General features: G+C 43.2%; 2 protein-coding genes across 6 annotated transcripts in view; one reads left to right on the forward strand and one right to left on the reverse strand.

The window, feature by feature from the left end:
* The first annotated feature begins 2,088 nt into the window (after positions 1–2,088).
* On the forward strand, positions 2,089–10,225 carry mfap2 (microfibril associated protein 2). Of its 2 annotated transcripts, none has more exons than XM_033626381.2 (9): positions 2,089–2,223; positions 4,033–4,094; positions 6,165–6,212; positions 6,615–6,656; positions 6,737–6,826; positions 6,927–6,968; positions 7,055–7,142; positions 9,246–9,319; positions 9,405–10,225. In XM_033626381.2, the coding sequence occupies exons 2-9, from the start codon at positions 4,064–4,066 to the stop codon at positions 9,506–9,508; spliced, it is 519 nt and encodes a 172-aa protein (XP_033482272.1). In that variant the 5' UTR covers positions 2,089–2,223; positions 4,033–4,063; the 3' UTR covers positions 9,509–10,225. The 2 variants fall into 2 exon arrangements, with proteins under 2 accessions (XP_033482272.1, XP_033482273.1); XM_033626382.2 differs by having other exon boundaries at positions 6,615–6,641.
* An 89-nt stretch (positions 10,226–10,314) lies between these two features.
* crocc (ciliary rootlet coiled-coil, rootletin) overlaps positions 10,315–21,603 on the reverse strand; it is a 28,528-nt gene continuing 17,239 nt past the window's right edge. For all 4 annotated transcript variants that reach the window (XM_033626380.2, XM_078168352.1, XM_033626378.2 and 1 more), the window contains exons 24-37: positions 21,105–21,343; positions 20,855–21,014; positions 20,584–20,751; positions 20,071–20,494; positions 19,620–19,777; positions 19,408–19,528; positions 19,155–19,318; positions 18,385–18,600; positions 16,691–16,915; positions 16,454–16,603; positions 16,152–16,352; positions 14,885–15,016; positions 11,373–11,546; positions 10,315–11,249 (exon numbers count right to left, since the gene is read on the reverse strand). In XM_033626380.2, coding sequence (XP_033482271.1) covers positions 11,163–11,249; positions 11,373–11,546; positions 14,885–15,016; positions 16,152–16,352; positions 16,454–16,603; positions 16,691–16,915; positions 18,385–18,600; positions 19,155–19,318; positions 19,408–19,528; positions 19,620–19,777; positions 20,071–20,494; positions 20,584–20,751; positions 20,855–21,014; positions 21,105–21,343 — 2,619 coding nt within the window. In that variant the 3' untranslated portion in view covers positions 10,315–11,162. The remainder of the gene's footprint in view (positions 11,250–11,372; positions 11,547–14,884; positions 15,017–16,151; positions 16,353–16,453; positions 16,604–16,690; positions 16,916–18,384; positions 18,601–19,154; positions 19,319–19,407; positions 19,529–19,619; positions 19,778–20,070; positions 20,495–20,583; positions 20,752–20,854; positions 21,015–21,104; positions 21,344–21,603) is intronic.

The raw sequence follows: 21,603 nt of genomic DNA on the forward strand, positions 1-21,603 counted from the left end.
TGTTTTAATTAATGTATAATCACCTGAAAATAAAGAATCATTGTGTTTTGTTATCTTAGAATGAGTCGTACAGGGTGGGTCCTTCTCCACGGAGTCCAGCATGTTGTTTCTACAGTAGCCCAGAATGGACAAACAAAACACTGGCTCAGATATGGCCATTTGTGTTGTGTCGGCCATTATGGCTCTCCTGCACACTTGGTACACAAGAGAAGGTTTAGTTCTTCAACTTCACCACTAGATGCCACTAAATCCCTCACAGTAGACCTTTAAGGGCGATATGACTGAGTTAAATTAATTATTAAGTTACTTAGTGTTTTATTTACAGAAACAAATAACACATTACAACATACCATAGTGATGGCTTTTTAAAATATGTTGCTGGTGAGATTGAAAAAAATGTAAATGGATTTACTAAGTTATATTTCATCAGTGACGACAAAAACAATGGAATTAAATGAAACGTGATGGAGAAAAATAATCAATAATTATACTTATGGGAGACCGGGGATGGTTGCAATACTCACGGCAATGTTTATGTTTATGTTTATTTTATTTAATAAGGGACAGTGCACATTAATTAACATGATCACTTAAGTCACGTAAATGTGCCAGATTTAGCCATACAGGCTAATTTTCATCTGCAGTCCCTGGCAGGTTGATGGTATATACATATATATAAATATGTCTCAGCACCTAATAAGTTGCTGAATTTTAGTGTTAGAGCTCTCAAATTCTGACACAGATTACCCTTATTTCTTGACTACAACTCTCCAGCTATATAACACAGAACTCATTAACTTATGTCAAATACAAGGTGTTTTGTTGTTACGATCTGCGCCAATACCAGGGCAAGTTGCAACAATAAGAGTGAAGAATTTTAAATTACACTACTACTAAACATATCGATAAAAACTGACACATACACTAATAACCAGTTCATACCAAGGTCTAACTCATTTACCTGTACCTGTCAGATGTTTGGTGCCTCATGTGGAGTGAGTTGAAAATAAAAGTCTGCTGCCTCAGTCCAGTAACCAGTCAGGACGTCCTTTTCCTGGATACTGAAGATTTTTTTGCTTTCATATGATACCACTTTTTTGTCCAAAGTACGTTGCCATATTTGCAAGTCTTTGGCTTTCAGAACACTTTCTCAGGGAAACCCCTTAAGAGCACAATAGGCTAAAATCCAAGCATCATCTCATTTTTTTTGCAGTATCTTCTAAATGTCACATAGCACATAGAGGATTTTTTGGGGTCAGATCTCACCATCTGTCCCTGCTTCAGCATACCCCTATCAGTATGTTTTCACCAACTCTCCTGGCATGCTAAGAAAATGAGTAAGATAGAAAGGGAAAATGTGTTCACTTGTCATTGGGGCTAGTTGTAACTCTTTTTAAGAAGGTGTTACAACCATCTCCGCTCCTGTCAGCCAGTGTTCGGAGAGCTGTAGCAGCATGGCGGTTTGAAATGAGCAAAGACAAAACACCTCACCTTTAGAGACTACTCTAAGGTTGCATCATTCTAACTTGGAACAGTAACGGTAGGCCTACTAATCAAAATATAGACTCGGTCCAACCCAGCTGGCACATGACTGACCATCGACATTGAAATGTGGTTGGCATTGAAACAACGTTAAATTCTGATGGTTGTAAAAAGGTTGACAAAATTCTTATAATTCAGCACTGTAATTTCAGAGAGATTTGTGTCAACGTTAAAACAATCTTGAAACAATGCAAGATCAGGAAGGAAGGAGTCACTCAATAAATCCATCATATGTCTTTCCCTCTTAGTGAAAGTGGTGCTGTTACAACCATGCCCGGTCTCCCCTAGTGACAATAAAATAAGACACCCTACACACAAACATACTTTGCTGCTATATTCAGTTTAAACATGTCATCTCTCAGTACAGTTGCTGACACGTTGGTATGCATACAGATCACCTGGTCACCTAGCAACGGGCATTCATTAATCAGATCCTATCAATATTTGGTCAGCTCATCGATACTTTTGAGCCTGTGGCGTCACCGGATCTGGCGGGTAACCAGTGTCGGGATCAGCCTGATCTTGATGCGGGTCGGTGCTGGGACCGGGGGCTGGAGGCTGAGACTGGACGGGGAGGAGACTACAGATGCGGGGTGGTACAATGTGGCGCTGCGAGGTCCTCCTGCAGTCAGAGGACGCATGAGAGCTGAGGACAGTCGGAGCAAACTGAAGCAAAGAAGGGTAAGAAACTCTTTGAAAGAAAGTTTTGTCTTTGCATAGTTTAGTTTAACCTACTTTTCTGGTTTTATTTTACACATATGTGGGCTCAGAAAGTTCAAAGTCAAGAGTTGCATTTGTGAATTATGGAGGAAAAAAAACTCAGGAGATGTGAGGTGATTGTGCACAGATTGCATGCAGCCCAGTTCACCTATCGAGGACGTGAACGCATCCAAAGCGTTCTTCAGTCTGCTCAATGTACACCGAGTAATTGTGGGATCATTTGCGTGTATGTTAATGGCTGTTGAGAGCTGACATGTGGTCCTGTGTTTTCACTGGAGAGAAGAAGGAGGAGGGACTTCACAGCTCAGCCTGCAGCAATGGCACTACAATGGAGAGAGGGTGCCAAGAGGGAAAACACACACACACACACACACACACACACACACACGCACACAATCAGTTGCTTCCAGAGGCTGGGGGTCGATGAGGGCACATGGGAAGATGATTTTGATTTTTTTTGTTTATTTATTTGTCATAGCTGCATAAAAACAAAAGGCGTAAAATAGATGACAGCAGTGGATCTCCTGTTGCTGTCCTCAGAAACTCTTACTAATGAGTGTGTGTGTGTGTGTGTGTGCGTGTTTGTAGGTGGGGGGGAGATGGGGTCTCTAGCTGGGAAGGGAAGGACTCAATGGGGAGGGGGGGGGGGGTTAATCGCTCCCAGATGTGTGCTGTGAAAACATATGGTTTCCGATAGCCACTGTGATGCACAAGAAGAATGCGTGTGTGCGTGTGAGTGTGTGTGTGTGTGTGTGTGTGTGTGTGTGTGATGCTCGTACACAAACACACAGAGACACACTTACTGATTTATTGATACACATGCAGAACTTGTGCAAACTGTGTTCCAGTCACACGTTTTGTCTCCAGTGTGGCCTCACAGAAAAAAAAACCCTACTTGCACTCACAGTTACAGAGCACTCATGAGTCCACAGTGTAGGATGTAAAAAAGCCCAAATTAACTGCTTCATGTTGTGTATATGAAACAGCCTACAGTGCTGCAGCAGTGGAGGAGGAGCGTTCATACTTTCCACAAAGTGGAAAAGCAGTTTAGTGAGTGTTACAGGAAGCTAAGGTAATGGGTTTTACTGTATGCAACACTTTCACTGTGACACTCTCTGAGTTTCATTGACAGCTTTAAAAAAAAAAGTAATGATGTCCCGATGCTGTCAGTGTTCATGTTTTTCTGTCCACATGTCATTTTCACTCAACCTGAGAGGCTCCTTTGCTCGGTGGAGTGAAGAAGAAAGAAAAAGTGGGGGGGAAAGAGGACGAGGAGGAGGAGGAGGAGGAGGAGGAGGAGGGGAGGGTTCGAGGAAATGACCAGCGAGGGCGACAGAAGGGAAATGAAGGATGTGGAGACAGACGGAGAGAGGGAGGGAGGGAGGGAGGGATGAAGAAAACTCAGGGAGAGGGGTGGGGTTGAGGGGTCCTCTGTTTCTTTTCCTGGAATGCAGCCCCGAGACTGTCTGCTGCTGCAGCGAGGAAAAGTAGGAAAACAGAGAGATTGTTCTTAGGAAGACAGACGTGCCACATTCTTGCTGTCAGAGTTTTCTCCCCCTCTTTTTTTTTTTCTTGCCATGGCTGTTTGGGGCCAGTGGAGAGGGGGAGGAGAGAGGGGAGAGCGGTGGGGGGTTGGAAAGGTGGCGGAGGGCAGGGGGAAAGAGAGGAGAAGAGAGTTCAGGAGAGCAGAGGAATATCCAGCACTGAGCTCTTTATTCCCCTCATGTAGCTCTGTTGTGATTGTTAATGCGCTCCTCGTCTCCCCTCCAGTGTTAAAGTCAGTCTACCTCCCAGAGTGACCATGAGAGTCCTCCTGCTCATCTGCATGCCAGGTAATTGCACCAACAGTCCTCTGAAGCCCCCAGAAACCTAAAATCTTAATTTTAAATATGTATTACCAATATGTAACTATCAGTGTGTCACTTCTGGGAAATACTTTTATTCACTTTCTTGCCAAGAGTTAGATGAGAAGATTGATACCATGCTCATGTTTGTACAGTAAATATGCAGCCAAGCTTAGTTTAGCATAAAGACAGGAAACAGTTAGTCTGGCTCTCTCCAGATATAAGTATAAATACACCGACTAACCAATCCCTCTCCAGTTCAGCACTACAAGTTGTGACAGATTTTTTGAACGAGACAGTTCTCTTTCAGACGTCCTCCTGAGGTCAGATAGGTTCAAAGCAAACTAAAGTAGAATACCTGATTTGTTTTGCCTTAAAGCACAAGAAAAAACACATCCCCTTAGAAATGAAAAGTTGAGTTCATAAGAAATACAAACACACCCTAATGCAGTTCAGTACAGTCGTGCATTTTTGCTGCCACAGCCTCACTTGGCCGGGTATGACCTTACGGTTGGTAATATTTGCATTAAAGGAATACTCCTCCTCTCAAATCACCTTTTATCAGTAACTCACCCTCTGTAACGCTGAATCTGTGAAGAAAACTTTGTTCCCTGCCTCTGCTGCCTCTGTTCTTGATGAACTGAGGTCATACAAACAACAGCAAAACTATATCAATCCAGTCATATGCTCAGTACTTTATAAACAGAGCCCTCTCTGATGGGAAACTGAAGTGAATGTGAAATTGATCTATGCTCTCTTGAAAGCCGGACTCCATTGACAAAAACTGTAATTTTACCTCACTGAACACAGGAGCTGCTGGTCTACCGCTGCCTCCATCAGTTTGTTAGTTTGTGTTATTGTGTGACTTTGGTGTTTTTAAGGGTTAGTTCAGATTCACCAAAGTCACACAATAACACAAACTAACAAACTGATCGTGGCTGCAGTAGACCAGCAGCTCCTGTGTTCAGTGAGGTAAAATTACAGTTTTTGTCAATGGAGTCTGGCTTTCAAGACAGCATAGATCAATTTCACGTTCAGTTCAGTTCCCCATTGGAAAAGGCGGTCTGTTTGGGAAGTGCTGAGCATATGACAAATGAGAATGGATAAATGAGACTTGGATTACTGCAGGAGTTGTGTGAGAGTTTGTAAATGTGTATAAGCCTTGCTGTTGTTAAATACGATCCACTTCAACTCATCAAGAACTTTCTCAGTTTTTGGAATCTTCGTTCACCGTAGGCATGTGAGAAAAAGACTAAGTTTTCTTGACAAATTCAACATTACACTGCAGGAGTAATTGATAAAGGGTCATTGGGGGGGAAGAAGTATTCTCTTACGCTAGATAATCTTGCGTAACTGACAAAATGGCCTCTTCTACACATGTGCTACTCTTACACCGTGTTTTGCATATTTCCATTATCCTAGTGCCAAGAATTGTGACATTATAGTCACTTTAAAGTGAGACTACAGTATGTAACTTATCAAAGATGATTTTTTTCAATGTTACAAATTAAAAGCTTTAATAAAAAGCAATAAAAACACACTGTAGCTCAGTTTAACACAATGCTACTGGTGACTTCATGTCACTTTGGCCGACTGTGCCTACAGGTGGCAGTTACACGACAGAGGTTAATGCCAAAAAGTAGTGTAACAATAGCACATAATGTCAGTGAACTGAATCTATAATGGCAGTGACATAGTATCAAGCTTATGTATGCTAACATTAGCTACCAATAGCCACCATTACAGGTCATACAAGACCAAGTAAAGCTGTAGCAGCAAAACCTGAGTGTATCAGAATGAGTCGGGATGGGTTTGGGTTTCATTTCTTATGAAAAAGATTGGAAAAACATACCCTACAGTGTTCAAAACTTTAAATAATAATACATTAAAAATCAAAAGGTAAAAAAGTAGATTTGCAGATTTTAAAAAACACCTGGTGCATGATAGAGATACTCCGTTACAGTATTCAGAGTACTTGTGATGACTGACTTTCCTTCCTTTGTGTTTCACTCATCACCCCATCATCGTGATTACTTTATTGTTGTGAAACGTCAACAGTTCTGCTGCTCGCCCAGGCTCAGTACCAGGAACAGTTTCCTTTTTTGGGTGAGTTCATTAAGAGAATATTGGCCTTGATTGTTCCAGCTCAGCATCGGTTTATATCAGCGCTCTGCACATCTGGTCCCGATTTCTTGTTGTCCTCTGATGTGTCACCTAGCCTGGAGGAGTTCTCTCCTCTCTGCTTTGTTATTTACCACCCGCATAGCAACTGTTGTCACAGTGTAACTAGCACTTTGACCACTCTGCATGTTATTATTTTTAAACATCTTGCATATGAAGTCATGCATTACACCCTCACAAACTGCTCGTTTTGTTCAGTTTTGGCGTGCAGGTGGTTTATTTTATATGGTGCTGTGCTTTTTGTTTGCGGAGCTCTGACTGTAATTGGTTTCACAATGTTGATCTCATGAAGCATTTTTCTCTCCTGCTTATTTTATGGCTTCACAGAGGACTATGGGCCGGATTATTTTCCAGGTAAAATATTCCCAGGTAAACAGAAACGTTCCTTGACATTACCGTCTTTGTTAAACATCAGTGTGTCTTATAAGATTCATCCCTGTCCTCTTTAGAGAGTCCAGACTCCGACAATCCAGACTCTCTTCCTGGAACCTACCAGCAGCAGGTTCGACTCCAGCCAGTGGTCCGTCCAGAAAAATCAGGTACATATCTGCTGGACTCTCCTCCGGTCTGAGTCATGATATTTAAGATTGTATTGTGTCTAGAGCTCGTTTGTTAATCCGTTTTCCATGTGAACGTCAGGGTCCGATCTGGAGACGGAGCCCACAGAGCCCGGCCCTCTTGGTAAGAAAACTTTAACAAAAGGAGGACAGATCATCGGTTGTTTAGTTTGAGTAGAGAAATCATCCTCCTGTGTGTTTGATTTGCAGATTGCAGAGAGGAGCAGTATCCCTGCACCAGACTCTACTCTGTTCACAAGCCATGCAAGCAGTGCCTGAACAGCCTCTGTTTCTACAGGTACGCACTGAAATGACTTATAAACACGCAGTTTACCCCACAGTGAAAACAGTCATTATCTTTTTGTAGAATAAACAGGTAACTGTGAGTTACCTGCTGTAACTCCTTCTCAGCCTTTTCCCTCAACTATTGAAACTACTTCTGCTGCATCTCCAAAAAGCACAAATTGTCCAAAACTTCTCCAAACAGCTCATGATTCTGGGGGGCACGCAGGGGACATGTCCCTCTTAGTATTTAGAACGTGCGTATATATCTCTCCAAATAAAAAAAACTAAAAAAAACTTTAAAAAGTAGCAGACAAAATTAAATAAATTTTCTCCATAAAATGAGGCAGAAAAGGCAAAAAATTGTTGCATAAAAATTCACCAGAATGCAAAAAAAATAAGTTTTTGATGCTCAAAATGTTTTAGCAGTAATCTTACAAACCCCCCGTTACATCTATGTCCCTCCCAACGTTGAAATTAAACCTACATCCTTGGTTTACATTCCTCATGGACAATGCATGAGCGCTGATGTTTTCTAGAGCTAATTTCACTGCCGTAAATATGGTAGTAAATATAAGACTTGTGGAACTACAATGCATTTATTTATTATATTGTAATGTATTTTCAGTATTTTATGACTTAATTTATTCATTTACGTTTCATGTGTGTGTGAAACACTTTGTAACTTTGAAAAGTGCTATACAAATAAAGATTTACTTACTATATGACTTTTAAACACTTCAGCAGGATTTTGTGTTTCTACAGTGTAGATGTAAAGAACTGCTTCAGTTTTCCTGCATATTTAAAGTAGAAGTAAGAACAAGGACATTTCTTACTGTGTAAAAACACGCCATGAAAGACTAAAACCAACAATGCAATGTATCTTCATACAACAGTTCATATGATATCCTGGGGATTAGTGGGCCATGAATGATGTTACGTCCTTAATGTAAGGTAGCGTAATGAATGTAAAGTTACTGTGGTTAGGTTAACACGGCGAGGGCATGCCTTAAAACAGTGATTCTGATGGTCCAAAAGTGAGTCGTGTGTCTATTCTAAATGGACCGCAAGTGACTCACAAACGTGTCAGGTTGGAAAAAACACACTTGATTTTTAAGTACAGTGAATTTCCGGCACAGAGCTTTTATTTTTTAGTGCCATTTCCTGCTGTAGAGTGAGTAACTAATGGACAGCTACGTGACAGAGACAGCAAGCTAGCGTGACGGTATGGCCAAACCCAAGTATGATGCTTGATGTATTAAACTGTGTGGACCTTGAACTAATTACTAAGGAGAAATCTGGACACTGCGGCTGCACCAGTAGGGAACCAGTGACCTAAAATGACTTAATGTTCACTCAAAGTTTACACAATTCCGAAAACCAGTCTCCTGCAGAAAGTCAACCCCCCAACCTCCCTCCCAACTGGACCACTTCCTTCTTTACTACCATCAGCGCATTTGTCACGTAATTACAACCCTCCAAAATATGTTGGTTATGAACAAATTACTGGCTCATCATTACGTGGAATATGTATGAATTTTGGTGCATTACTTTTCATAGGAAAACATACTAACAGTGCATGACACCAGCCTGAACAATGTGTTAGTCCTTCTATCGGGGATGTAAATCTTTAAACACAGCTCACCATTATATAGTTTTATTCTTAAAAAAGGCTCAGTTATATCGTAAAACAGCAGGGCACTGTAGTTTTTTAACAAACGTTACTCAGACAGGAGTAAACAGTGCATGTGTTTGGGACTATTTTCAGCTGCGGATGAATCCACATTTGCTGCACTGATGAGTGTTTACAGCAGCAGAACCGTGTATGTGAGAAAAGAACAAATAAACTACAGTGTCCTTGTTTATCGTAATGATGAAACGTGACACTCAGTGCAGCAGTGTGACTCATGGATGAGTTTTTAATAGAATTCGGACAACAATAGAGGAAGAAGATAAATCAGGCTTTGGACATACACAGAAAATTTTTTTTGGAGTAATTGATAGTTGGTTTTAATGTTTTCATGGAGTTGTTGACAGCAGGTAAAATACAGAATATATAAATATGTTTAGTTTGACTGAAGATGACTCTCTTGTGACCTCTACGTGTGTTTCCATTAAGTTTGCGACGGGTGTATGTCATCAACAAGGAGGTTTGCGTGAGGACTGTGTGCGCACATGAAGAGCTGCTCAGAGGTGCGTTCAATGTACTCTGCATTTTTTTGTGTTTCTGTACATTGAGACTCATTTTAACTCTGTATGTGTATGTTTGGGTGTTTAGCGGACCTGTGTCGTGATCAGTTCTCTCGCTGCGGCGTGGCAGCGCTGAGCGGCCAGTGTGCATCACTAGGAGGAAGCTGCGGGAAGAGCTGTGGTGGCTGCTGATTGAGTACAGAGATCAGGGACACTACCTGCCCAAATACTGCCGCTTTTCTCTACCACTCATCTCTGACTCTGTCCTCCTCCTTCCTCCTCACACCTTCTCCACGCTCCGCCTTTTGACTCTTCCTGTACAACTTATTACTCGTGTGCGAAAAGCACTTTTTTTTTGGTCGTGTTTATCTTTGTCTTTCCACATGTATGTCTGCCCAGTAGATCCTGTGTGTATGGATGAATATACTCCAACGAACATTGATGATTGTATAAATCACTGGTGCTATAAAATCATCACACTGGTGCTATAAAAACTATTAGAGATGCACATAAAACTGCGAAACATCTTTTTTCTGTTTTTTATTTTGTTGTTTATGGCATATTGTACCGTATTAATCTGATATGTTACTGTACTTGAGTTGGAAAGCAGTCATTCTCATGATGATCACCTTATGGATGGTGGCCACCGTGCACTGACATCAGACAAAAATATCCAGCCATGATAGCTCATGAGATGTGTGAAGAAACAGGTGGTGAGTGACCTCAGTTTTTGTACTACTGCCACCTGGATCTGCGCTTAGCAACCAAGCAGCAAGCTTATATAAATATATTGTAGTGGCAACAAGTGCTTTAAAAAGGCATCTCACAAACGGGCCTCTGTACTACTGCTTTGTAAAACTGTCACTATAAAGACTGAGAAAAAAAAAATAAACTTTTTTTTTTACTACAGCTGTTCAGTGTGTGATTGTGAGTCATCGCTGTAATGTAATCTGAGGCTGCGGCTCAGTGCGCTGAAAGGTATTTATGAAAGACATGAATTATGGTGCACACAGTGAGTTTATTCTCCTGCAGACATGTGGCTTCCATGTGTATTGTCCATACAAGTCGTATTGCTGTTTAATTAATCATCAGTCTGTCAGCCTTTATACAGTAAGTACACAGTATATACACCTAGTAAAACTAATATTAACTAATAAAAAACACATACTGTAAGTACACCATCATACTGCAGAGCCTCGCGGTCCCTTATTCAGTTATAAAACCATCTCTGTAACATAATCAGTAAAATCTGTGTCTGTCTCTGAGAGAAAATACAGCGCAGCTCCTTCATTATGCTCAATTCGTTTGTTTCCTGGCACTGGCCCACAGTGAAGACCTTCCCTTCCTCCTCTTAGTGTCCTCGACTGTTAATATAACTGAGGAGGAATCGAGGCCAAACTGCACAACTGGCAGATTTTCATTCCTGCGCTATGTCCAGATTCTGTCTGGAGGAGAATCCTTGCGGTGATTTGGGTTTTCTTCTTGAATAAGCGCAGGAAGTTTGGGAAGATGTTGAGCAAGGATCAAGTACAGATGGTTGCCAGTAATCAGCAGGCTGCTGGCGTTTTCAGTGCAGCTGCTGCATCACATCGCTCCGTTCCCTCGACTGTCATTGGCTTGAGTGTTCTTCACTGTATAAAGTTATCAATTAAACACCATCAAAGTGACAGTGGTGCTCGTTTCAGTGTCACAAAGTTAAACAAATGGTACTATAAAGGTAGAGTTAGAGTATGAATACTTTAAGGAGTGTTTCTGTGAGTAAATCTTGCTTTCAGACATTCATGATGAGTGGATGTTCCCTGGATTAGACGTAGTGTGCTGGTGCTTTTAGGTTTGAAGCTGCATCTCACTTTCCTGTTGACAGTAAGGAGGACGGAAGAGAAGGTTGCCGCCGTTTCATCTCTTGCTGCAGCTGCTCCTTCAGGGTGGACACCTGAAGAGATACAGTCAGTGACAAAACTACATCTACTACACCCAAAACCAGCTCAATCATTTCAGCAAGTGTCACACGTTTAACCTTTTGGTAAACCTTTACTACAACATGACGTGTGTGTACCTGCTCCTCCAAGCCTTTGACTCTGTGACGATGAGCTCGCTCTCTGGTTCCCAGTGTTCGCTCTACGTCCCTGAAGCTGGTCCTGAGTCTCTCTGACTCCCGCTGGGCGTCGTCACGCTGCCTCATCAAACTCTCACACTGACTGTGTGACTGCTCCATCTCACCCAGCTGAGTCTACTCAGAACACACACAAGCACACACACAAGTGGGAGAGACGTTAAAAGAAAAAAGGACACAAACTCTGGCAGGATACAGAATCCCACAATGGCTCATATAGAAAAACGATGGAGAGATTTTAGGTCAGCTCAGTTCAAAAGCAGAGTTAACACCCAACAGCCACGATGTCGGTTGTTGTGAGCTGGAGGAAAACCATCTTTTCTGGAGATGCACTTAACGAAAGCCTTTCAATGTACATGCAGCCCTAAAAGACAGTATGTGCTCTGCCTTTCCAAACTGCTGTGATGTACCTATAGGGAATATTAAGGAGGTCATATGAAGAATATTTTACCTGTAGCCTGCAAAAATAGCTCTAACAAGTTGATCCTCCAGGAGAAACATGATGGTTTGATATTGTTCAGGACACTTATTCAATGGAAAATGTACCTATTGAGAGCTTAAAGGGTAACTTCGATATTTTTCAACCTGGACCCTATTTTTCCATGTTTTTCTGTATATGTGAGGCAACAACTCTTTAAATCTTTCCAGTACTGAGTAAGAGGTTTGCGTCCACTACAAGAAATTGTTTTTGCCTCTGGTAGGCTCGGATTGTTATTATATGTACAGTATCTGAAAACATTATGGAAAGGATCTCTACAGAGATAGACCTTTTAGAAGAGCAAAGAGCTTTGTATACTGAGTCTGTTTTTTTAATTTGAAATTGTCACACGTATAAAAATAAACACGACCACACGTTGTGTCACTCACATTACACACTGACAAACTTTTGTCCGTCATATACATTTTTGGAACAGGTGTGATTTTCTGCTTTTCGCATTTAAAGAGTTGTTTGATCACGAAAACGGTGAAGAAAATTTGGCAGCGGGACACATCCGCAACAAGAAGGATGGATGGGTCGCACCATACCAACAGGTCAGATAGTTATATTCAGGTGGATGATGATGATGATGACGAGGAAGAGGATGTTGACCGCACATAAACAGAGAGAGACTGACAGTGTGGAGACAGAGGGGACAGCTCAGCCATGGGGCCAAATGCAAGACGCTGTAAGAGCATGGTGACAGACAGGGAGGTAACTCCAGCAGCGAGAAGCAAGGGAACAAATAAAAAAACATTGGATTCAGTGTGCAAGGTCTCTGTGTGTAACTGTTTTTCTCAGATGACGGATTAAAGAAAAGGACTCAGTGTGCAAAGGCCAAAGGATCATCCTTTTTTTAAACCAGAAACAGCCTCGAAATTGCCATCGCCACACTCACCAGACTCCATTTAAATAAACAGTCATTTTTATCACTGTAAAACACACCTCATTTAAATCAACAGAAATACAATACAACTTCCAAAAACCATCTTGGCTTGTCTTTTCACTGTTCCAACAATCACCAACTCTGTGACAACAACTGCGAAAACATGCTGCTCTATACACGCCAAAAATACTGTATATTTAAAACAAGTCCGGTGGGTTTGGTGATAGCGTTTTCGGGGCTGTTTTCAGTTAAACAAAAAGGATCTTACTCTTTCATGGAAAGGTCTATCTCTGTAGGAATCCCTCCATAATGTTGTCAGACACTTATAGTAACAATCTGAGCATGTCAGAGGCAAAACAAGATCTTTGAGTGGACGTGGCAGCCTGTTTGCAGCCTGCAGCCCTCTCACTCAATACTGGCACAATCTAAAAACACTGTTATTTTCATCAGTCACTTAGACACAAAAACATGGGAACGGGATAGAGGTTGAAAAATACTGACGTTACCCTTTGGGGAAATATTCTGGCAGAAATTGGGAAACATGGATATTTAACTTGTAATGTGATGCTGAACAAATAACCGGTTAAATATGGACTAACTGGAACATTTAATGGTCAGGTAATTGGTCACAGCGTTTAAAGATGAGTAAACATCACACATCTGTTGTTGTTTATGTTTCTGAGACGACTAACACCTGTGATTTTTATTGGTTTGGAGACGATCCGCTGACAAATGGCTGACGACCCCCAGCAGAGAAACCTCAAAACATGCCCATAGGTTCTTCTTTCTGGATTAAATGATGCAACGCACACATGCTGCACTAGTTTTTAGTTACTTTTAAGTCTAATTCAAGGGTTTCAGCCTTTTTTTTACACAACAGACCGTTTACCTCGCATGCTGATGACATACTTTAGTTTAAAATCAGTGTCCTTTAATGTGACAGGGAGTGATGACGAAAGATGCAGCATAGTAATTACAAAAACAGCCCATGAAGTTATATTGTGCAGCTTTTCTGCCAAGTCATTGTGGTTCCTCAGGACCTCGTTTGTGAATTACTGCTTAAGCTGATGAACATTTGTGCATCTCGGGAAAAGATAGACTAAATTGGGAGAACGAACAGTGGTCTGACATTTAAAAAACAGCCTGAAATAAACAACTTTAACGACTCCTTCAGAATTCCTAGGAAACCCACTGTTGCTTTATTTATTTGCTTGTTTATAGCATGTCTGGGTTTAATAAAAAAATTGAACATTTCAGTGAAACGTAGCCTCCCTAGAAATATCTAAGGGGGTTGGTGTAACCTTTTGTTTTTGGAGTGGAGCACTAACAAGCACGCTGGTGGTGCTGAGATGAAGAGTAACAGAAAAACAGCTCAGATTTTTGATGTGTAACAGGAAGCAGATGTAGAGCTGAAGACACCAGGTTATTTTTAAGTCACACTGACCTCACTTGACATTTACGAGACCACCTCAAGTTTCAGGTATAATCGAATGATTATTTAGGGAGTGCTGAATAAATTATTTTATTTTGATTCTATTTCGCGTAGTAACAAAGTGCAGCCTGACTGTCCTGTGAGTTATTAATCAACTTAATCTTTCCAATGCAACAGTGAGACACGAGCTTGCCTCCTCCTGCAACACTCAATGAAGAAAATGTGAAGTTTTGCTCTTGAAACTGTTTCAAACAAAATCCCTCGTTGATCAAGTCAGTGAAGACTCAGTTTCTCCAAGTGTAAAGAGTCTTTTAACTTGAGATTGTGTGTTTGAATAATTAGTGACAGGAAAATAATTTATACTGCCTGAGAACATATAAAGCCCAAACTGTGGAATTAATTTGACAGATTTGTCTCATTGTGAAAGGTGTGAGCAGCCTGTTGTAGCATGTGTTTGGCTCCGTCCTTGAGTTAAGCATGATGGACTCCATCACACTCAGAGGTGTGAAGCAGCTAAGAAAACAAACTGTGGTGAGGCGTGTCACCAGCTTTCACTCCGCTAACAGCAGTTTGGTAAAGCTTCTCAGAGGTTTGAGACTTTATAATGGAGGCAGGTATGTGATGAGTCTGTAAGTGTTTGATCAGCGGCTGCTCCCCACCTGCAGCATCAGTATCTGCTGCTGTGCTTCCTGCAGCTCCTGTTCAGTGGTGTTCAGGGAACGATCCAAGCGGCTTTTCTCTGCAGACAGCCGCATGCTGCCTTCCTCAGTCTTCAGCTTCTGCCGTTCAACCTGTTGAAACAGAAATGTTACCAATAAGACAGCATGAGATCCCTTACAAAAAGGCACATTCTCACAATGGCTGCCGACTCTTATATCACATTTCCACAGCATGGTACGGAACAGCTCTACTCAACTCCACTCTCTTATTCGGTTGTGATCAGCAAAAGTTGTGGATAGTACCTGCTACTAGCTACTTGGTACCACCTCAGTTGACGTACCAAGCGAACTGAGGCCCCATCAGAGCTGCAGTGGACCAGAAAGAACTGAGTCCTCTTTCAAGTGAACTGACAAGCACGACACAGGACATCCTGCACAAACCCACGATTTTTAAAGGCGGACTATGCAGGATTTTCCTTGAAAAAAACAATATATACTCACACAAAAGTAATCACTCTCAATCATCAATTGTGACCCACTAGCAGTGCGTTAGTGTCTGTATCTACAGACATTCTCTCTTCTGCCTGTATTTTCTTATTTTCTTCTTCTTATATTGGTTTGTTCAGAACATTTCTCTGTTTCAATCTTTGGGCAGTGTTCTGCAGCCATCAGCAGCATGGTCGGGACTTTATAAAAACGTAGCAACCAGCCGTCTCTCTCCTTGACTCTGTGGATGTGAGCTGCAGGTCTGTGTGTCTGAATGATCGAGGGCAAGGTTGAGCCACGCACACAGAGCAGAGTGGACAGGATGTGGCATGCACAAGTTTAGGAGAAGGACCTGCTGCCAAACATGAACAGTGGAGTCGAGTTGAGCCATGCAGTGGAAATGAGGCATTAGTCTTGTATTCAAAGACGCAGGTACAAAATTATTTTCATGGAGAAATTTGACCTTTACGCACAGTAGGAAAATTAGTGTCGGGATCAGATGAGGACCAAGAAAGCTGGCCTTTTGTCTTTTGACTTGATAGTGCTCTCAGTGACACCAGTTCAGACAAAAACACTTTGTAGATAAAATTCATGTGTCATGTTCCGACCCCCCTCTGACCAGATGTCTTCCATCGCTCACTGTGACCTCATGAGGTCACTGAGTTTTCGCGCCTGCCCAACATGTGTCCATAGATCACATGACCTTTGAATTGACAAACGTCTCTTTGTGAAGAAACGATGGAGTGCAACAAGTTTCACATTTGTCGTACACAGCGCTGACCTTATCCAGTGTATTCCTCAGTGCATCTTTGTCTTTCTCCAGCCTCACAGCTTGTCTCTCAGCATCTTTTTTCTCAGTCTCAAGCATGGCGACTGCTCGCTGCAGCCCACGCAGCCGCTCCTCCACAGCAGCCCGCTCTGTCTGGGCTGTTTGGGCGCTGCGCTGAGCCTCTGCAACGCTGAGCGAGCGCTGACGCAGAGCCTGGCGGAGAGAAAACAGAGATCACATACAGAGGCATGACTCCAAGGAGGAAAGAAAAGCAGCCACGTTGAGAGTGTTAATGTCTGTTTGTCGACACATACCTCCTGAGTGTTGCTGAGTTCAGCCTCCAGTTCCTCTCGTCTCAGCTCGCTCTGGTCCAGCTCACTCTGCAAGCTCTGCACACGCTCAGTGAAGGTGACTATATTCCTTTTCCCCTCCATTAATGACGCCCGAGATTCATCCATTCGTTCCTGATTGGTACAAAATAATCATCACATCACTGCCCAGGTTTCATCCACAGTGTCTGAGGCCTTTTGTCCCCCTTCTGTCTCACTCACCTGTAGAAGCCGTTTGTCCTGTTCAGCCACGCTCAGCGTCTTCTGCAGAGCGGTCAGGCGACTCTGTGTACTGCTGTGAGAGGCCGCTGCCTCCTGGAGGCTCTTGGTGAGGGCAGAGGTCTTCTCTCTGAGTAAAGACTCACCTTCCTGAGCTTTGAGCAGAGCCTGGTTCAGCCTCTCCACCTCTCTCTGGAGCAGAGACACTCGGGCTTCTCCATCTGCCACCTGCAGTGTGCAGAAATCACACTGATGTGTCATCCAGTCAGCAGACCAACAAAGAGAAGAGTATTTTGTCTTAACTGTGCAGGGTGGGAAGAGTCTGTTTTGTGTGGGGCTGTTTTCTTTCTATTTTCTGTCAAATGTATGCACATATTTTTTGCCTCATTGTCAAACCGGGCACATCTGAAAACCTAATGATGCAATTGCACAAGAGTTAAAGGAGCAGTGTGTAGCATTTAGTGCCATCTAGTGGTGAGGATTTAGATTACAACCATCTGAGACTTCTACCATGTGACAAGCATGAACTCACCTGTGTTCATTGTTCAAGAGGTTTTTACCAGGAGCAAAATTACCCACAGAGGTCTCCTCCTCTCCAAAACAAACAGACCCAGGGATATAAACAGGTATAAACACTGAATAAAGCAGTTTCACATTACAAATCAGTGTTCATCATAGATTGGCCACTAGCCCTGCACCTACTAATGTGTGCTCACCTTTTTTCTCTGATAACTTAAAATCCAGGGTTGCGCAAAACACCTTACGTTTGCTCCTTAATTATGATACTTAAGGCTTAAATGAAACACTTTGCAAATAGCTGACTGGAAAGAGCTTCATTGCATAAATCTGAAGCGCAATCGGTAATTGTAAAAAGACTGGAGGATTGCAGCTTTGGAAAGCTGAGTGATCTTAAAACAACAGTCACGTCATAAAGTGACATCTGGTCAAGCTTATAGCACAAAATCATTTGCTGAGATCATTAAGCGTGTCCATCGGGTTCCCCTGGTCGCAGAATACTCTTCTCAGGAAGCCTTATTTTTTCTCATTTATCTCCATAAACTCAGTCATGTTGCAGTTAAGATGGAGGCAAAGTTAAGTTTGTCCTTGCTTTGGTTACTAAGTTCAAACAGTTTAGCAAACTTTAAGCAATTCCTCAAGTACAAGACCAAGATAATGAGAAAAATCTGAATTGTTCAGTAAACATTTTAAGAAAATCGTTAGGAGAAGATGTTTTAAGCAACCAATTTAAAACCTTAATTTGGACTTAAAGGAACATCTTAACTTAAGGTGCTTTGTGCAACTGGACCCAGACATTCAGGAAGTTTTTACCGGGAGACAAATTATCCACAGGGGCCTCTTTTTTCTCCAAAACAAACCTGATGATTTAAACCAGTAAAACACTACAAAGAGCACTACATTGCTACATTAGAGCTGAAGAAGCTTCTTGGATGAGAAGCGAAATGTCTTCAGGAAATGCAAGCAAGTCCAGTTACCTATGTTGGTGATTTCTAAAAAACGTTCATTATAAGGATTACAGACTCATAAAATTAAGTATTTCCACATTAACCAGTGCAACCAATCACCTGGTCAATTCTGAGGTATATAAAGCATATCATAAAGTGTATTTCAACACAGAATAATCAGATTCACCACATGGGGATATGAGTATTAAAGGACTCTGCCTCAGGCTGCTGTACCTGTTTGAGCAGAGAGTCATGGCGCTCCTGGGAGGCCTGGCTGTCAGCCTCACGGTCTCCCAGACTCAGCTTGAGTCTCTGCAGCTCTCCCTCCAGACTGCGCCTCCCCAGCTCCACCCTGGTGGCCCGGGCTTCAGCTGCCTCCAGCGCCTCCCGCAGTCGCCTCCTCTCCGCCTCCAGACGCATCTCAGCAGCACGCTGCTTATTCAACTGATCCTGCAGAGATGGAGGGAGGAAGGAGAGGATTTTTTGTTGTATAATGGAGACCTGAGTTTTAGACTCAGATTACAGAGACATGCACAGACGGTCCAAAACACCATTAGGCCAAACACACACAAAGCAGATGAGTCACAGCTGCATCTAAGTTTCAGCTGCACTCGTTTATTCATAAATCCTCCTGAGACTTTTCAAAAATGCAACAAATATAAATTTCTTTCGATAGCAGCCACACACACACAAAGTTTTATCTGTCTGTGCTTTGTGCTGCTTCTCCCTCCCTTTCTCTCTGTGTCCCTGCTCCTCCTGTTGTCCAGACGGTGAATTATTTTGAAAAGGTGCTGGCATCGGAAGCAGACATATGGAGAGCTGACACAGGACACAACGAGAGGTGTGGCGCTATGTGTGAGGCATCTGTTGTTATTACATATCACCCTACTGTTGAGTGCAGCCATATGGCGATCACGTCAGATCAGTGGTCACTGCTGTGTGAGCGACAGTGCAGATACATGGTGTGTATACACATGCACATGAGTACACAAACGTGTGTGTACCTGTGTGTGTTTTTTATCCATCTCAGAGGCCTGCAGCGCTCGCTCTAAATCCTTCACCCTGTCTGTGAGCGCTCTCCTCTCTCTGTCTCCTCTCCTCACCACCTCCTCCTGCTGCTGGAGCAAAATCTGAGTGGTGGTCAGACGCTCGTCCAGTCCACGCTTCCCTGCAATCACACACATTCACACACATTAAAGACGATCATTTTGTCTTTTGGTTGAGGGACTGTCTTCTATAACTACATGAACAAACAACCTTCTTGGTATTCCTGTATGGTGTTTTGTAGCTGAGTGAGACGACTCAGAGCAGAGTCTCGCTCCCCCGTCAGCTCCTCCAGCTCCCGCTGCAGGGCCCCCAGCTGGCATCGAGAATCATCCTTCAAAATCAGCAATAAACAAAGACTTGAACCATACAAACACAAAATATCCTTAGATTATTATTAATATTTACTTTAATTTTTCTGTTACCCTCTCTCTCTGCGCCTCACGCAGCTCCTGGAGGAAGTCTCTCAGATCACTGCGCAGTGTGTCAGGGTCCAGCTCTGGCTGAGGGAGAGGCAGTGGTGTATCCCCTCTCTCTGGAGACACTGAGCCTAAAGTGTTGTCAGGGGTGCTTACCCGAAACTCTGTAAAAATGAAATATAAGGAGTTGCATGCACCTTAAACATATAGGTATTTTTTAATATAATAGGGCATCTAAAGGGGGGAGAACAATTGTCTTGGGCGGTGCTGGCCGCTGTAAAAGGAAACGCCACATAAAACATTACAACAGCAACAATTTAGCGTGCAGGTTGCAAGCTTGGAGTTGGTTGTTGTTTCACACAGCGCTGAAAGACTCTCAGAAACAAAGACTACCCAAATAGGGTCCAGGTTGTAAAATACTAAATTTTCCATTTAAAGCTGCATGTTTCATTTTTACCTTTAGGAGGTGACAGCGAGGAGCGCAGGGGTGAGATGCTGTGGTGGCGTGACATAGAGCCTGGTGATGTGGAGCTCCCCCCTGGGCTCCTCCCCCTGCCTCCCCTGCCTGCTGCTCCGATGCCCAGCGTCCGCGTCAGCGCTGACTGAAGGCTGCTCAGACGAAACTCCAGGTCCCTCCTCCCGGCCTCGGCCCGGGTCAGCTCTGCCTCTGTGGCGGCCAGTCGGCCCTGGGCCTCGCTCAGCTGCAGGCTGGACTGAGCGGCAGAGTCCTGAGCCGCCTGAGCGCGCAGGGCCAAGTTTTTGGCTTCATCCTGCAGCTTCTTCTCGCAGCCGCGCGCCTCCTGCAGCTGAGCAGTTAGTTCTCTCTCGCAGCCTCGCCAGCCCGACTCAGACTCCAGCAGACGCTTCTGAGTTGAAGAAAGCTGCATTCAAAAACAAAAGAAGGAGAAATTGTGACACAGTGACGACAGGGAGTCAGCAAATAAGGTCTTTCACTCTCCTCCATCCTCACCTCTTTCTTCAGGGAGTCTCGAGCTGTTTCAGCCTCAATTAACTTCTGCTTGAGGGTGAAAGCCTCTTTGCCTCTCTCCTCCTCTCTTTGCTCCTCCAGCGACAGGCGAGTCTGCAGTTCTGCCACCTCCCTCCCTCTCTGCTCCTTCTCTCCATCCAGGACCTTCAGCTGGAGCCAAGAAAAGCAACATCACACAACTGTCACAATCAGGAAGTCTAGACTGAAAAGTTTCTTCCATAATGTTGCAGAGGTGTGAAGGAGCACGTCTGACCTGTCTGCGGAGCTCCTGCAGTTCTCGTCGAGCCTCGAGTCTTGATCTTTCAACTTCTCTCAGGCAGCTCCGCAGCTCCGTCACCTCCTTCTGATTAGATGAGAGATTCTCCTCCAGCACAGCCAGCCTCTGCTCCTTCTCCTCACACTGCCGTTTCACACTGAAAAACCAAACACACACACACTCAGGGACAGTGAATACATTTTACTTTGAACATTTAATGTCTGTCGATGTATACATTTGTGTTTACCTGATTCTCTCTGTCTCTGCGTTCCGTAGAGCTTCTCTCAGCTGAGTATTCGACTGGCTCAGGGTGTCTCTCTCCTTGGTGACGTCACCGAGGCTGCGTCGCAGCTCCGTCCCCTCTCTTCTGTTGTTTTCTGCTGCGTCTTGAGCTTGGTTGAGACGTCGCTCACTGTCCAACAGGTTGCGCCTCAGCTGGTCTCGACTCTCCTCGTTAGCTGAAAGAGAAGCTCTGCACTGGTCCAGCTGGAGGGCGAAAGACGTATCGTACAAAGTCATTTAACCAAACAGAACACTAATATTTAGTGGAGGGTTTCTTCTTCTTGTTACCACTGGAGCGAGTGATATCATCCAAACTTTATTCTAATGGTCTATCACTACATGTATGTTGATACAAATCCAGGATAGACATGCAGACTAATTCTAGTAGTTACATATCAAATGACATTTCAACTCCTTTCAATGCCTACACTTTTCAAACCTTTTCAGGTCCTTTGAATAACTAA

Source organism: Epinephelus lanceolatus, chromosome 1 (assembly GCF_041903045.1).
Source record: "Epinephelus lanceolatus isolate andai-2023 chromosome 1, ASM4190304v1, whole genome shotgun sequence".
Taxonomy (NCBI): Eukaryota; Metazoa; Chordata; class Actinopteri; order Perciformes; family Serranidae; genus Epinephelus; species Epinephelus lanceolatus.